Source organism: Lipophrys pholis, assembly GCF_963383615.2.
Source record: "Lipophrys pholis genome assembly, chromosome: 11".
NCBI classification, from domain to species: domain Eukaryota; kingdom Metazoa; phylum Chordata; class Actinopteri; order Blenniiformes; family Blenniidae; genus Lipophrys; species Lipophrys pholis.
This window is the reverse complement of record NC_137631.1, coordinates 20,841,510-20,858,118: the sequence shown is the minus strand read 5'-3', so window position 1 is coordinate 20,858,118 and position 16,609 is coordinate 20,841,510. Positions and strand designations below refer to the sequence as shown.

Below are 16,609 nucleotides of genomic sequence, written 5' to 3'. Positions count from 1 at the left end.
AGGCTACACTTGCAGACTCAGGCTTCATTTCCATTTTAGCTGATTCACTGGATGACACAAGGACTGAATGAGTGAGCTGATCACAATGAACATGTGTATATATATATATACACTGACCGCTCTGAGCATCTCATTGTGAAGACAACAAGTCCAACACTGAAACACTGACAATATTGCTAGAAACACTGGAATAGCTTACATTGAATTTTGTTAACTGGACAATGCTGGTAAAGCAATAAACAACATATATCACTGCAGGTGCGCACCCAATCATTCCTCTAAAACGATGCATGGCAGCTCAGCTGCTGCTTCAGCACAGAAGTTTTGTTTCTTCATCACAAAGCTGAAGAGAAGTTCATTTACACACAGAGTGTAGATATAAACTTACATACTGCTCACTGGATTCTTTCAATTAATTCTCTAGATGTTTTAAACGTTTTTGTCTGTGTTTATACAACTAAGAATATACACAGTAACAACGTGTTTAATACAATTGATGTATAAAATGTATTTTCTTCAGTATAATTTTTTTCCTGTGTCCCCACCTAATCTCAGATATTTTGTTTTGGTTGCATTTGTTGACGTTTCTTTTTTAATATGTATTCTGTATGGATCTTAAGTCATAAGTTTAAAAATTAAACATAACTGTAAATCAAATGTAAAATTTATAATAAACAGGAGGTACAGCCATCACACAAGAATTTTAGACTTATGTAATGTATGACCATGTACAATGCTTTCACGATAGTTGTTGTGACTTTAGTGGGTAATGTCTTGTATTCTGGCTTATTTATAATGCATCAGCTATAGCATATTGACACCACTTTAGCACTTTTGCACTGTATATATAAATATATATAAAATGATTTTTCTGCATCCAGTGCACCAGCTAGGGGTCAAATACCCTGATAGAACTGCATTAAATGTACCTGTATAGCTTCATTTTGTTACTACCCATGCTTCTTTTTATTCAAGGTGTTTTATCATATTGTTTTCATGATTGATTTTTTTTTTTTTTATCAATAATATATGAACCTTTTGTCAGTTCAGTGCAGAAATTATGGATAAGCACACACACACACACACACACACACACACACACACACACACACACACACACACACACACACACACACACACACACACACACACACACACACACAAAACGTAATTTTAGTAAAATTTGCGAAATAAAAGCATAACATTTCAACTGGTTGATATTAACATCACTACTTTTTTTGTTAGTTTGTTTCCATCACATTTTCCTCATTAAGTTCCAGAGCTGTAATCTTCTGTACTACTATGAATGCATGTAGTAAATAAATCTGATTGAACTTTGTGTCTTTTGTGAACATGCCGTTTTAATCCACGAGAGGGCAGTCAATCACGTTTGAAAGGAATTGAGTAATTATGTCCTGGATTTTATCTTCCAGGCAACAAATGGCGCGTCATCGCCAAAAAAAACCTCTTAAAATGGCAAATATTTTGGCACATTTGCATGACATGCGCCAGAATATAGTTTATGGTGTTAAGGTTAGAGGCATACCGCCAGATACCAGCTAAAACTTGCGTAACTGAAAGGACGATGTGCCTTTCAGGCATAACTGAGGGTAGTAAAAGCTCGCCAAGCGTACGTGTGCGTCATGCGAAAAGCCGGAAGTGTTAATCAGTACGTGGCCTTTTCATTCCGGACGGATCTCCTCTTCACACCAAAATGGTACAGTTACTACGCACGATCTGATTAATATGAACAAATCTCGAACACGCGTTGGTGCATGTTTTATTAGAGCACGTTATTCACACATGAAACCATGTGTTTTCTGTATGAAAGCGGACTGGCGGTGGAGATTCCCGTTAGCGCCTCATGAATGACACTTTGTGGTTAAATTAAATGAAACCGCGACTCCAGCTCATCTACAGCGCTGAAACTCGGTTAATGTTCGTGCATTTTGTCAGGATGTTGGATTATTGTTGTTTTCAGGAACTGGAGGACATGACCAGATACACCAGCCCGGTGAACCCGGCTGTGTTCCCGCACCTCACCGTGGTCCTGCTGGCCATCGGCATGTTCTTCACCGCCTGGTTCTTCGTGTATCCTTCCACTGTCCCGCCGCACATCGTCCGGGATTTACAGGCCAGATTGAGGGATCTACTCCCTCATTTATGGCCCCTCTTATGTTGTACTATTTTCTGGATTCAAACCCTCGAAGACCTGTCTGCATTTCCTTCCAAAGGGGGGCTCCACTGAAAAAGTTAGAGAACCACTACAACAAGATTGCGTATAATCTCGCACTAATCTGCACATTTTTGTTTTAAAGATTTCATTGTAAACGGACTTTTGGGATCATTAAGTATTATGAAGCATTATTATATACATCTTAACAGATTTATGGATTTTTTTCTACATGCCTGCAGCTATCATGCCTCAATTTGTCATTTTAATTTGTGTTTAGTCCACATTTCCTTAAGTTCTTAAAAGGCATCTGAAATAAATTCAATTGATTATAGTTTCTTGCTATAATAATACAAATTGCACTGTAGTTATTGTAAAAGAGTGACGTGTGGTAATACTGCAAAAAAATAAGGATCATAAACGTTATTTCACATTTGAAGCTCATCTTGATTTTTTAAATCTGACGTTTTCTTGGCTAAGGTTTCTATTTTATCTAGAGTTAACAAAACAAAGAAAAGGTGTAACGATTTAAAAAATATTTGGATGTTTTTCTCTGCTATAGATACCCTCCATCCCGACTTTCATTGCTTTCGCTGGGATCTATGCCCGCTGACACGTAGCAAGAGGCAGAAATGTTCTCTATGTCTCCAGTCCATCAATTTATTTCAAAATCACCTGCTAATATAGGAAATATACTTGAAAATAAAGTCAGTATTATCCCTTTGATAGGAGATAGGAGATGTGCAACTTTTTGGTGTGTCTTCTAATAAAGTGTCGGCTAATTTGTCCAATCAGATAATCAATTCATGCTTCACCAATTGTTCAATTAAATAGAAGAAACATTTGTGAACGTTTCAAGTGACCATTTCACTTGAGTAGAAGTCCTGAGAAGCACTCAGTTTGTAGCTTTTTAGGACTAAGATGGTTCAACTTTTTCTGTGTGGTTCGTTTTCTGACAAACATTTTGTCCAACAGGTTATTTTTTTTTACATCTTTTGTATATTCATTGAAAAACTGGATGTAAAATGAATCACTCCATTTGTTTGTTTAAGCTGAAATCAGTTTTGATGTTAGGAACATCTGCCGTGTTGTTTATAACATGACAGGAGGACGATCAAGTGAGGGCTGCAAATACTTACATTAAAGAGTAGAAGGTACAAAAGTATCAAGTATACAAATCAAACAACTGTAACCATAGTAACAGTGTATTTGGACTTCATTATTTCTCATATCTGCTTGTCTTTGGAAGCTACTGAATACTAGCACAAAAGGTAAAGTAAAAAAAAAAAAAATCCACAGGATTAGATTCATAACAATGTTAGGACTTTTGGTATTTCAATGAATGCTTGAATGTTTGAGTTTTCCTCAACTGTCCCATCAGTTATGAGGTCACGTCGACAAAATACACCAGAGACATCTACAAAGAGCTGCTGATCTCTCTCGTGGCTTCACTTTTCATGGGGTTTGGCGTGCTGTTCTTACTGCTCTGGGTCGGCATTTATGTATGAAGGTACTTCCAGAAAACAGTTATTATTCAAGTCTATGAAAGTCTCCGTTTGCACAAAAACATTTTAAACTTTTGTTCCTCTTTTCTTTCCCATTTCAGGAGACTGACACAAAAAGAAAATGACACATTCCAGTGGAAAGGACATCACTCACAACACTGACTGGAGTTTGGATTTAATTGGACTGCACTGAGAATATTTTGGGATCATGGGATCTCTGGGTTTTGTTCCACGAGTAAAAGGGGCTTTGTACAACTCCTGGGTGTCTTTCTTTCTTTGGTTCAACAGCGTCATTATTAAAAACACTGTACAGGTTTCACAGTATTGAAGATTAACAGCTATATAAAATGTTGACTTTTGAGAAACCAAACTGGAAGTGTGCCGCCACGTAACCTGTTGACTGCTTGTGAGGAGCAAGTTTATTTTGCCACACTAACGGCTATTTGTGGTACGTTTCACGAGCAGAGCTTTAAACCTCAATCCCTGATTAATCTTTGCGTTAAAAATAGAGCAGTCTGTTTCACCTTGTCTCCAGGATAATACTGACTACCCTAGTGATGAAGGATTACACTGGAATTAGAAAAGGATTATTTAATAAAAACAGCGGGAACACAACTTAAAATCCCCACTCAAAGACAACAAGGGTCACATGAAAATTGGCTCAATAAAAAGAAATTACCATGTAAACAGCACATACTAAAGTTACATAAGGCAAAATAGTCAAACTGGTCTTGGTAGACCAGAACAGATTATTTCATGCTATACAGTTTAAATATGGTTTGTGGTTACAGATCAAAAAATCCGCCACAGGAGGCAATTCACAACAATTTTCTTGAACATTTATCATATTGTCAGTGTGTTGCATTCTGTCTGCAAGTCAGATTGAGCTACAAGGCCACATAGATTACCACACTCAATCCTCATTAATACAATACTGGACATGTCATGCTTGGCTTACCTATCATTGTAAACCTTTTAACGGGTCGTCTGCTTGTCTCCCAGGAGTAAGCAAGCAAACTCAGTTTGGAGTTCCATTAGAGTTAAAAATCCACTTGTTTTGTTATTTATGCTCAGTAGCATAATGTCTATGGGTAAAACATGTATTTTTAAAAAGCTGTAGCTGCTGATATCTTGTGCCATAATACAACATGGGTTTCTCTTGGCTCTCCAAACTTGTCCTTCTTCATTGACGTGCCCTGGCAAAGGCCTCACGCAGCCATGGACAGTCCTCGTACAGCCTGGGGTCTCCCAGGTACTCCGCTGTCCGTTTGTATAAATAATAATACAACACAGCCGCTGTAAAAGGAAGCAGAGTTAACTTTGTGTTAACAGCTAACACGCAATTGTGACTTCAAATCTGTCTGAATGATTTCTGTGGTTACCTGTTCTCTGGAAAACAAAGAGTGCTTGAAGGCCGTCCGTCCAAACAAAGCGGTTCGAATCGAGCCATCTTAAGTTCTAAAGACAAAATCATTCCGCTCACATGTGTTACTTTGTTTTGAGGACAGTACTTTAGACATGGGGAATGCTGACTTAAGTTGTCCTGTATAAGTGTTGGGAGGCGGAACGTACCAACACCCAGACGTGGAAGCAGATGCTGAGAGTCAGGTAAACAGCGGAGACCATGAGCAGCGCCCTGAATCTCTCCAACAGCAGAGACACCAGACCGACCTGGAACACGTAGGTGTTGAACATCATCAGGAGGATGATGATCACATTGAACAGGATGCCAATATCCTGGATGCTGCAAACACAGGTTACAAAGATTTGTTCACTGAATTTCCGATACAAGCGTTGACTCCTGTCGAGTGGGTAGAGTAAACCACTAATATATCATGGTAATGAAGTTAGTGAAATCGGATTTCCTTGTGACGATGGTATATTTTAAAAACCTATTAAAGCCGAAAGCTGTCACTACATTAACAGTTATACCTTCCTTCGAAGGTATAACTTGTTTTGGGTAAACCTATTTCCATTCAGTTTTGTCATTAAACTGCTGCCAAACACTATGAAATGAATCACAGTATTAAAAAATATTGTACATAACAAGCATATGAACACAGAGTTGTATATTATTGTCTGAATACTGATATATGAACAAAGATGAACTGATGCACCTTGTCCTTTATAGCTTAATAGCAATAGCTTTATATCTTTATAGCAAAACTTTATAGGAGTTGAGCAGTATAAAGTCCTGCAGGTTTTCAAATAGTGAGATTTTTAGTCTGTCTTATAATATAAATATTTGATATGTACAATGAATAATGTGGATAGCTTACTAAGTCCAAAGAAAATACTTGGTGCACGAGTTTGAACTATTCTTGAAAATATCAAATTAAATCGTTTGAGATGAAAAACACATAATATATACGGACGTTTTCAGCAATTTAGTGACTCACATGAAAAGCACAAGCTGGATGACAGCAGCTCCCCGCAGAAGTTCACTGAAAGAGTTGACGAAGAGGTCATAGGCCAACAGAGTCAGCTGGATGAGCAGCACCAATGAGTAGTTGCCAGTCTGCAGCATCTTCAGCGTTGTTCCTTCAAAACACAGGTCTTCCCTCTCCTCCTCTGGCTGGGTTTTCTTACAGATCCAGATGCTTGACAGTGACCCAGGCCCGGTCGATGACTCTTCACCATCACATACTCCCGTTTAGAAATACTGGGCAGACGTCTAGAAACCAGCAGAAGTCACACGCAGGTCATTCGCAGAGACAATAGCAGAAATCCTTTCCATAAATCGACGAGAGCTTTAAATATTATTTAGTCCGATTCATTCTTTATTCAAACAACATCCTTGACGTCCTGATGAAAGTCTGGCTGTGATGCAGGAGTGCGACAGATTGAACGCTCTGACCTGGCCAGAGGCTACATGTTGACATCCTCCATGTCCAAGCGGGGGAAGGGTTGATGTAACCTCAGTAAAACCTCACTATGTAAGTGTCAACGTGCTGTAACACGGACAGCCACGGAGAGGTCAGAGCTGGGATTACAGATTTGACCTGACTAAAGCGCCATCTCTTGTTTTGTTGTCAATATGAGGCCATCCCTCTCTCTCTCTCTCTCTCTTTTTTCTTTCCCCCCTCCAATGTAATCCACCTATGACGGTATCGTTATTTAGTCTCGGCTGCAGATAATCTTGCAGACGGATAATAGAGCCACTCCTGGCTCGTTTCCACGGCAGATCACTCGGCTGGCACGGACACAGCTCACGCTGTAACTTCGTGGAAACTCCAGGCACGCTTGCTATCTAAGAACCACAGCACCAGTCAAACTGTTCTACTGTGGCTCAGAAACACAATTTCACCAGCATGTACTTACCGAGAAACGGCACAAGGAATCACAACGAGTCGCCCTGAGCCAGGACCATCGGCTGAATTGCTCGTGTTACTTTTTATGTCCGGTAAACAGCATTGAAGCATCCACAGCCCTCCGCTTTCTGCCGCCACTGATGCATTTCCGTGAATTCCATGGCAACGCTGCTTATTACCGTAATAACAAACATGAAGTCCCTACGGGATTCATGGAAATAGATCACCACAACACCAGAGGCTGAAACACACCATGATTTATTTTTTAGGACTTTAAATTTGTAGAAATATATAACGAATAAATTGTATGTCAATTTCAGAAGCTCTCAATACAGAAAATATCGTTTAATTGCGCGTTTGTACCAAGTAACGCGGTAATATATATATTTCCTCACGGCCGCCAGTGACTGCCACATAGCGGCCGAAGAGGGTATTGGTGTAATTTAACAGTGGAATGGCCAGAGGCGTTGGACACATGCGTCCTGTCAGTGCACCGCAGGTGAGTTGTCCAAAGGCGATTTTCAACTTTGCTGAACTAACTTTTGTTTTTCCAAGGCATTTTAGAGAAAAGCGCACGTATTTGCTGTAGTGGAGAGGCAGCTTGTTATTGTGCGTGGGTTGTTTTAGGTTTAATAATTAATGCGCATTGCTCCACGCTGGTTTTGGTTTCCTCTGACTGTCGCATTGCTCTTTAATCAGTCATACTTAGGCTTTGTTTCTCATTTATTGTTGGTTTCCAAGTTGCTTTCGAGTCAGAGTGTTTCTACATTCAAAAACTTGTTTCACAGCCATGCTGTGTGTTTATTTTGTTTCACCACCACAGTTGTGACTGTGTTTTAAAACGACATATGTTCTAAGTTAAGCTACATAGTGAGACAGTCTGATGTTTGGCAGTTTCTTTAACCTCCAGTTATTTCAGACTTTCCTCTAATAGACACAATTGACAGTTTATGGCATTTGCAATAGAGAGGAATGTTGCCAAATAATGTGCAAGGTGAATTTAAGTTTATTTCACATCTTTGATGTTGCTGTTTAATGAATGTGAGTCCTTAGTGTACAATATTTCTTTTAAGTCCCTTATCTTAAGTATTTAATATGTTACACTGACGTTTCGAAGCTCATCAACTTACCTACATACCACCAGCATACCTTTTACTATCATTATCTTTTCTTGTTTTTAATTTTATGCCCTCATAGATAACAAGACTGGAAGGATAGGTTAGGCAATGCTTTAATAAACACTGAGACTGATTTAATCTCAGTTTACACTTCAACTATTGTAATTCTGTAAATAGTGTTCCCCTGAATGGGTCCGGAAACATTTGTAGTTATTTTTCATTTAAATTTCTACAACCAATGTTATCTAACTTGAAGACTGATTGTGTGTGATGCTTGTGTCTGTCATAAATCAGTTTTTTATCAATGTTCAGTGAGATATGGAAGCGTATCTTTCCCACAGCTCTTGTAAATGGTTTTGAAAATGTGGTTGTTTTAAAGATGCAAATAACTTCAAATGCTCAATTTGCATCTCATCTCCCTTAGCTGTGTGCCCTCCCTTTTGAGGCGCAGAGCGACTCCTCTCACATGATACCATCCTGCTTTTTTACCCTACACATCCTGGTGCACAGTCATGAGTTGAGTTTCCCTCGACTAAGTAAACACTGACAACAGCTGGTTGTGCTGTCATCGGTCATGCTCAGTCGGTCACAAAGGGTCAAGGAACAATTTCTTCATATGCATGTGAAGTAATTACCTCATCAACCCGTCGTGCTGCATTCCTCAACAATATATGATGGGACACTATTACCATCAGCTGCAGACAATGTTTACACTGAAATTAGTTTGTTTGTTTAGCACTTGCTGTTTGACAAGGGAGGACCTGCACAGCCTACTTCTCATGATACTAACACTGTGCACCTACAGTGTCATTAAAAGTTAATCCAGTTATTCATCTAGGAATGAATAAATATGGCACAAGTTTTTTGTTTGTCTTAGTGCCAGGGGCGGAGCTTCAATGCAGCTCTCTGTGTGAAAACAATGAGTGTGTAATGTTGAAACAAATCGAATAATTGGACTGAAAGTGTGGGATTAGACTTACTGTATCACGTCAAGGATACTTTTTTCTCCCGAAACAAATACATGTTGCACTATGTGATAACTGCCAACCCTGACAGGATTTCTTCTTGTTTTGCATCACCGGAGCGCCTCAGGAGTCACACAGAGGAGTCAGATGTTAAAGAAACAATGTAACCAAGTGGACATGTCCAACCTCACGTTAATGTTGGCTGTGGGAAATGAAGAAGTTGTGTGCATCCTCTTTACAAAGTGAATTTAACTACTCTGGGAACAAAGAAATAACACATAAAGCTAACTCATAAAGTGTTTCCACTTAGTTAAAATATTACAGAGAGTCATTAGTGGCAGCCTTCATCTAAAAAGAAATGAAATAAAAATCACATTCATGTGGCTCTCTCTCGGTACTGACCCGTAACGTCTTGCCCTCCCTCCACGATCTGTCTTTGTTCAGTGATGTCCATGTGGCTGAATGATGGGGAGATACTGGTGGGTCAAGGCAGTGGTGAGGCAGTCCCTGTGAAATCTCGAAGTCTGTCTTCTGGGAGTCCCAGGCTGAGCCCGCTGGCATCACCCCTCTCCAGGGAGCCCACTTCAGTGAGTCCACTGGCACAGACAATGGGAAAGGCTAAAGAGCTGTTCATCCTCTGTGACAAAGAGGGGAAAGGGTTCCTCACCAAGCACGACATGCAGGTAAGTGGCCGTCAACATCATTTAGGAAAGTGACAGCTACGTTTTAGACTGAATGTAGAGTGCTGATCTTTGTGCTTCCTTCTGGTCAGAGTCTGCAGGAGGAGTTGCCACTGTCGCCTGAACAGCTGGAGACGGTGTTTGACAGACTGGATCGAGACAGTAACGGATTCCTCACTCCTGTCGAGTTCAGCGCAGGCCTAGGTGAGTGTAGAGCAGGGGTGTCAAACACATCCTGGAGTGGGCCCAACCAGTATAATAGTGCAGTACTAAACTTGAAAATTAAAATTAAAATTTTTTTCTTTGTTGTGGCGTAGATTATACAAACCAAATAGTTACTATGGGAAATTACTACAAACTCAACATAAAGGCAGTTTTAATGATACCCTCTGCTGCTGCTGCTGCTGCTGCTGCTGCTGCTGCTGCTGTTGGCAACAACCTTTTATGACCGCATCAGCGATATCCCAGCTCTGGTCTCGGTGTTACATTTTGTTCGCCGCTCTTTAAAAATGGGTTAAAAAATCAGTGTTTCCTTTGAAATGTTTACAATTTGCTTTATGGTTTGACGGGTCCATTTTGGCCTACAGGTCTTATGATTGACAGCCCTGGTGTAGAGTTACTTATACTTGCGCGAGTTAATTAGGGTGAACAAAAAGCATCAAATATGTCACCAACAGTGTATTTCCACCATTCCGCTGTTTTTAATGTTTGAAGCTTTTTAGTTTCTCCGCTATGAATGTAGATATGAGTTTTATGATATGAGAATTTAAATTTTAGCCACCTTAGCATAGGGATGCAACACAATACAATGAAAAGAGGATTTGGTCTGAACACAGTGTGGATGTGTTTGTGTCTCCGTGTTGCAGGTGAATTGTTGGGCCAGGACCTGACTGAGCTGAGTCAGGGAAACGTGGACGAGGATGTCGATGAAGTGGATGCGCCCCAGGACCCCACCGCTGTCACATTTGTCAACACACTGATGGAGCTTGGTGCTGACCAACTTTTCAAAGAGTAAGAGCACTGTCACAAATTTGATATCATGGTTTAAGCAGCCATCTTCCCAATGTATTCAAAAGCTGGTTTATTTGCATTTATAGTTGAACTCCTGAGAGTTTCCCAAATTATCTTGTTAACATATCATTGGTGTAGAGTTGACTTTTAAAGTTGGCATCCTTCTAATATGCTAAAGTTCATAATATTCTCAAAGCAACAATGTTTAATGTTCACTTGTATTGTTAACGTCAGTGTTTTGTGCTGGGTGTCAGTCAGCAGGAGCTCTGCTCTCTGTGGTGTGAGCTTCATAAGGACAGTCCAGAGCTGCTGAGTGTCCTCGAGGGAATCTTGGTCCATGCAAAGTCCCATTTGCAGGATACCATCAGAGAGAGAGCCAGCCTGGAACAAGCATTAAGCAGGTCCGTTTTCTCCCGCCACATGAAAAGCACCCTGTGTGGATCATGTCGCGTTTCCTGAATTTCTTCCTCTTTGATTGGTTTTTGCTACAGACGTGAGGGTGAACATGACGAGGTTGTTCGGTCCATATATGAAGAAATGGAAAACCAAATTAGAGAGGAGAGAGAGAAACATTTGGCCCAGGTACAGAGATGTGCTACGTATCTCAGGGTTTTCGCCTTTCCAGACACGTGTTAACTGTATTCCCATTTAATGGGCCTCATTGTGAATTCAAGGACAGTATTAAACAGAGGTTGAGAGGGCAACAACTTGAGGAGGAGCTGAAGACGCGGGAACAAGAGTTGGAGAATACGCTGAGCAAACAGAAAGAAGTGAGAATCCACCTTTACTTCATTTAATTCCTTTTATAATCATGTTTCCATACAGTTAAATACTTCAATAAGGAAAAGCACACAAACACAGAAACCTGTAATTATTGTATATGAACACGAGAATGTTTTATTTTATGTACAGCAAACATTACGAGATGAATGTCGAATTGTTCAAATGAAGCAAGTGGAAGCTTAATGTTAACGCGAGCCATCGTTGTTCTCAGCTTGAGGCCAGAATGAAGCAACTGAGCTGGGAACAAACAAACCTGAAGGATCAGAACCAGCAGCTGCAGTACAACAACCGGCAGTTGCAGGAGCATGTGGAGAGCTGCAGGGAGCAGCTGCGGGCGTCTCTCAATCAGCTGAAAATACTGCAGGCCAGCGCTGACCAGGAACAAGTGTCCAGACAGAGGTGATGCCCAATGGCAACATCACAATACAGGAAGATTATCATCTGAAAGCATGAAAATAATGTCTTCACAGCAGCGATTCTCGCTCTTGACATTGTGTTGTTGTAACCAACATGGACCCACAGTAGAGGAGGCTTAAAGGAGACGTGTTTACACCCCACAAGGATTTTTTTTTTTTACTTTTTGGAGGTCACGCTGTATAAAGTGTTTAAAGCCATCATAACAAATTCCCCTTTTTATCTAAGAATATCTAATATTTAAGAATAAACGGTTTCCTCATCATTCACACATACGCATAAGCTTGCAGCCATAAGTATCTTCATTAAAAATATTCCAATTCTCTAGGTCTTAGTTCTTCCAAAGTGTTTTTCAGTCATGGAAATATGAAATGTCAACCTCGCGTCAGAAAATCACAAATCTGTTTTTAAGAAATGTGTATGACTTCCCTTCACGTACCACTAGAGGAAACTTGCACACCACTGGTGTCACGCACGCCACACTGAGAATCAAGGCTGAAATAATACAAAATATTTTAATGACGGTTATTTTCTTTCTAGAGAGTTTGTATTAAAGTGAAGCAGAGATGTAACTCCTCTGCCTCAGTGGAGCCACATGAACGGAACAATAAGTACATGGGAGTTGGAATGACGTTGTTTATTGGACTGTAAAGAGTTATGAAATCATGCCAGATATCATTTAATTTCTTATATGTACAGTTGAACCATAAACAGATTTGTTTTCTCTTCTAAGCCCAAAAAGGCTTTCTTAGTCCCTGACAGCTGATCGAGCAGATATCAATGAAGAAGAACTTTGAAAAAGCTGCAGCAAATTCAAGTCCGTCCCCTTTTTTGCTTTCATTCCTGTCAAAGGGCTTTTGGTTTATGCTGATTAGAGGATTCACATCGCCACACTTTATATGCACATTCATTGTTCTTTTGCTGGATAGATCCATTTTTGTTTTAACTTTTCGAGGCGTCTGTTCATGAAAAGATGTCGCAAATATCCAGACTTGACTCTGACGTTTTACTTCCTTCACTGCAGAAATGTGATGAGAGTATCCAGAAACATGAAGAAAGAGAAGGAGAGTCTGTTGAGACAACTGGAGATATTAAAGTAAGTAAAGTCAAAGGTAGACGTGTTGTTGGCTGCTTCAGTTCAGCTCTTTTCTACAATAAAACCTGCAGAGGATTTCCTTTAACTGCCCTTTTCATTTTCAAAGCAACCATATTACACACAGATCACCACAATGTGAGAACGGTTCTGATCCAACTTCTCTTCTGATTGTCAGGGACATGAACAGAAAGCTTCGAGATGAGAAAGATGTCCAGCAGTCTCTAAAGATGGTTAGTCACAGACACACTGTCCTCCCTTCTCTGCCGTTACCGTATTACCTCAATGAAGAGCTTTGCAGCCCGTGGACACAGAAGGCTTTTCCACCCTGAGCTAAGTCTCGGAGTGGCTTCGTGCTTCACTCCATCCACTGGACAATGAATATTTCCCCAGGCAGCTGTTTATTATTTGGTTATTCATTAATGCCACTGACTCAGTATTTCTGGAGTTGGTGAACCTCAGCATTTTGTTGAGAGGACATTTTTTTTCTTTCTTGTGTCAGCTTGAAGAAGAAAAGGGTTTAATAAATGTTCATTAGTTGTATTGTACGTGTCACTATTTATACAAGTCAAACTTTGGTAGGTCAGTATTACCAAACGAAAACCTTGCTCACATGACTGGTTATGTCATCTCTCAGCAGGTTCACATTTATCTCACTTAATCTTTAAGAAAACACTGTTGAGCTTCTCTGCTGAAGACGTCTTTTCTTTTTCTGCCTTGATTTTTCTGTTATCATTGAATCGGACAAAGCTTTACCTTTCCGTTATTTCTTGTCTCTTTCTTTTTAATGTAATTCATAAATAAATGTATGTTTATTGGAAATGATCATGCAGCAGAATAAATGTCACATTTGGACTGGATTCCTGCTTTTTATATTCATGCAGCAAATACTGATGCATCTCTTTTAGAAATAGTTGTTTATTACATGTGAACAGAAGTATTTCAAGCCTTTTATGTTTAATATTTTAGTCACAATATTTGATTAAGAAGTTGTTCTTTTTCTTCAGAGACTGTAATCATCACAATTTAGGTTTATACAAGTTATAAAAATAATATACTTGAAATGTTTTAGTTTATATGATTGTAAATAATTGACAAAAAACTTTGTTTTTTTTCACAATGATAGTCTTATTTTTTTAGAAACTGCTGCCCTGTGCTGGTGATGGGTATTTCTGCACCGATATACTATAGCATGTACATGAATTTACGCTTAAATTTATATTCATGATCACATAACCATGATGCAACTAATTTCTTCTGCCTCACTTTCCACAATAATCTTGTAGAATCCAAATGTCACAAAGCCTTTGCAGAAGAGAGGGTCAATCATAGGTAACTACCTGCTGCCAGACAAGCCGTTGAAAAGGTTTGTATGAGCTCCTGCATGAATTTCGTCCTTTTTCTTTGTAGTAACTTGGCAGTGAGGACAAGGGAAGACACTAATTTTGTCTGTCCGTTGATTCTGAAGACAGCTGAGCTCCTCTGGTGAGCTGACGCAGGACAAAGAGAAAGAGAACAACCTGACATATTCATCAATGAAACACCAATGGTCATGTAGAGTCAGTTGTGAAAATGTTGAACAGCCCCAAACTCAGGTAGGGAAAATGTGATATCCACAAATATGCACCATTTTACTAAAACAGTTTAATAACCAAGAGATGAAGCAGCAAAAGGAAGCAGCAGTGGAACAACATGCTCACTCATAAAGCCTTAAGGTAATAGCATTGAACTATTAGACCGATTAAAACGTGTTATGTTTGGTCCCTTTACTTGAATTGTAGAGCAGAATTATCAGTCGTCAGCGAGTGTTCAAGGTGGTATTTCTGGGTAACTCGGACGTTGGTAAAAGCTCCTTCATCCGCCACTACTGCAAAGGACAGTTCAACAGTCAAATTAGAGCCAGTGTTGGTAAGAGATTTACTTTTTCACTTTTGAGAATGATCAAAGTGCTCCAGTATGATATGTACAAGTAAAAATGATGATGTGCAGTATGACATTGTCGTTTGTAGGTTTAGATTTCCAGATGAAGACTTTAACGCTCGGCTCCACTACCATCACTCTTCAGCTGTGGGACACTGCAGGACAGGAGAGGTCAGACTTAGTGACGCCTCTAATTTCATCGGTAGACTATTAAAAATGATCCAGCTGCACTCCAGTTTGCTCTTTGTGGCTGCTTCTATTTGAATCTGTTCCTTTTACTGATTCTTCTTCTTTTTTTTTAAGGTTTCGGAGTATCACAGAACAATATTACCGGAAAGCGGATGGTATTCTTGCCATGTATGACATAAATAACCTGGCCTCCTTCGCTGCAGTACGAGGGTGGATTGAATCTGTTAAGGTAAACCAGTGTAAAATGATACACGCAAACCAGTTGGTCCACATTTGAATACACAAGGAGGTTATTGACAGAACAGCACAGTGGAAATCACAAAGGATATCCGTGACATAACGTCTTGATTTTTCAAAAATGTGTTAAGAGATAAACCAGTGGGGAAGAAACATCACATGTAACGCAATCTGTTTGTCTGTCTGATCTCAGGAGAAGATGTGTGAAGATGCTGTACTGATGCTGCTGGGAAACAAGCTAGACTTGGCCGATATTCACAGAAAAGTGACAGCCACAGAGGGGCGGAGGCTGGCGGAGGTGAGCTACGTTTGAATATTCAAACAACTTTCTGGAGTAACTGACCTGAAAAACCAAAAATGTGGGAGGGAAATGTAGAAAAGGTCATTAAAACATATTGTTGGTTTATACAGCAACACCAGGCTTTGTTTTATGAGTGCAGCGCCAAGACTGGAAAGAACATGGAGGAGCTGATGAATCACCTCGCTGGGTACGGCATCACATCTATATGTTATTTCAGTTTTCTTTAGAAATTGGTGACTCATAGCAAAGTCTCAATAAAATGACGTGTACATTTGTGAGAATCCTGTAAATTGTAGCTTGAGAAATGGCGAAGCATCGATTACAATATAGCCATTATCTATAGCTCCACACTATCAAGCATAGGCAACAAAAAAAAGAGAGAAAGCAAATGTTCCAGCTGTAACTAAAATAATTCCTGCTTAATTAATTGACTGATTCAACAATTAATCATCTAAATGGTTGCTGGAACCTTTTCTGTTGTTGAATTAAGAAGATTTTGTCATCAAATAGCAGCCAGTAAATGAATATTTATGAATGTCTGGTGTTTGTAAACTTGTAGTTTAATGTATTTTCCTTCAGAACAGGAATCCAGATGTAAAATGCAAAGATTTATTCTCAAAAGTTGTGATTTCTGAAATTGTTGTTCAATTTCCTTTTTATTTAGACTATTGGTCACTCAGGATGACCAAACATGTAAAGATGCACTTTCATTGACTGAGGACATGCCTGAGAGAGCCTGCTGTACGTAACCAGTTGAGGAAACGCTTTTGGAAAACCGCCCTGAAGTCCTTCGCCTGAACTAAGAATACAATGATTTTGTCAGGTTTCGATAAAAACACGTCTACTGAAGAGTATTTGTTATGTATCACTGTGTATCGCCAGTAAAATATATTTTTGATTGCTTTCGCT

At 39.6% G+C, this 16,609-nt stretch overlaps 3 protein-coding genes across 3 annotated transcripts; 2 read left to right on the top strand and 1 right to left on the bottom strand.

Moving 5' to 3' along the window:
- Window positions 1-1,612: 1,612 nt before the first annotated feature.
- On the top strand, window positions 1,613-3,933 carry tmem258 (transmembrane protein 258). Its single transcript, XM_080474929.1, has 4 exons — window positions 1,613-1,717; window positions 1,982-2,091; window positions 3,555-3,683; window positions 3,780-3,933. Exons 1-3 carry the CDS (start codon window positions 1,715-1,717, stop codon window positions 3,679-3,681), a joined length of 240 nt encoding a protein of 79 aa, XP_080331055.1. The 5' UTR covers window positions 1,613-1,714; the 3' UTR covers window positions 3,682-3,683; window positions 3,780-3,933.
- Window positions 3,934-4,256: 323 nt separating this feature from the next.
- tmem138 (transmembrane protein 138) lies at window positions 4,257-7,128 on the bottom strand. The gene is made up of 5 exons (XM_080474928.1): window positions 7,000-7,128; window positions 6,078-6,352; window positions 5,251-5,422; window positions 5,061-5,136; window positions 4,257-4,974 (listed from the first exon to the last, which is right to left on the bottom strand). Exons 2-5 carry the CDS (start codon window positions 6,203-6,205, stop codon window positions 4,862-4,864), a joined length of 489 nt encoding a protein of 162 aa, XP_080331054.1. The 5' UTR covers window positions 6,206-6,352; window positions 7,000-7,128; the 3' UTR covers window positions 4,257-4,861.
- A 327-nt stretch (window positions 7,129-7,455) lies between these two features.
- Window positions 7,456-16,605, top strand: cracr2b (calcium release activated channel regulator 2B). Its single transcript, XM_080475607.1, has 18 exons — window positions 7,456-7,488; window positions 9,517-9,755; window positions 9,845-9,956; window positions 10,619-10,763; window positions 11,018-11,164; window positions 11,255-11,345; window positions 11,438-11,533; window positions 11,758-11,945; window positions 12,985-13,056; window positions 13,232-13,286; window positions 14,340-14,419; window positions 14,522-14,648; window positions 14,835-14,961; window positions 15,063-15,144; window positions 15,277-15,391; window positions 15,593-15,697; window positions 15,811-15,887; window positions 16,365-16,605. The coding sequence occupies exons 2-18, from the start codon at window positions 9,519-9,521 to the stop codon at window positions 16,447-16,449; spliced, it is 1,941 nt and encodes a 646-aa protein (XP_080331733.1). The 5' UTR covers window positions 7,456-7,488; window positions 9,517-9,518; the 3' UTR covers window positions 16,450-16,605.
- Window positions 16,606-16,609: the final 4 nt, after the last annotated feature.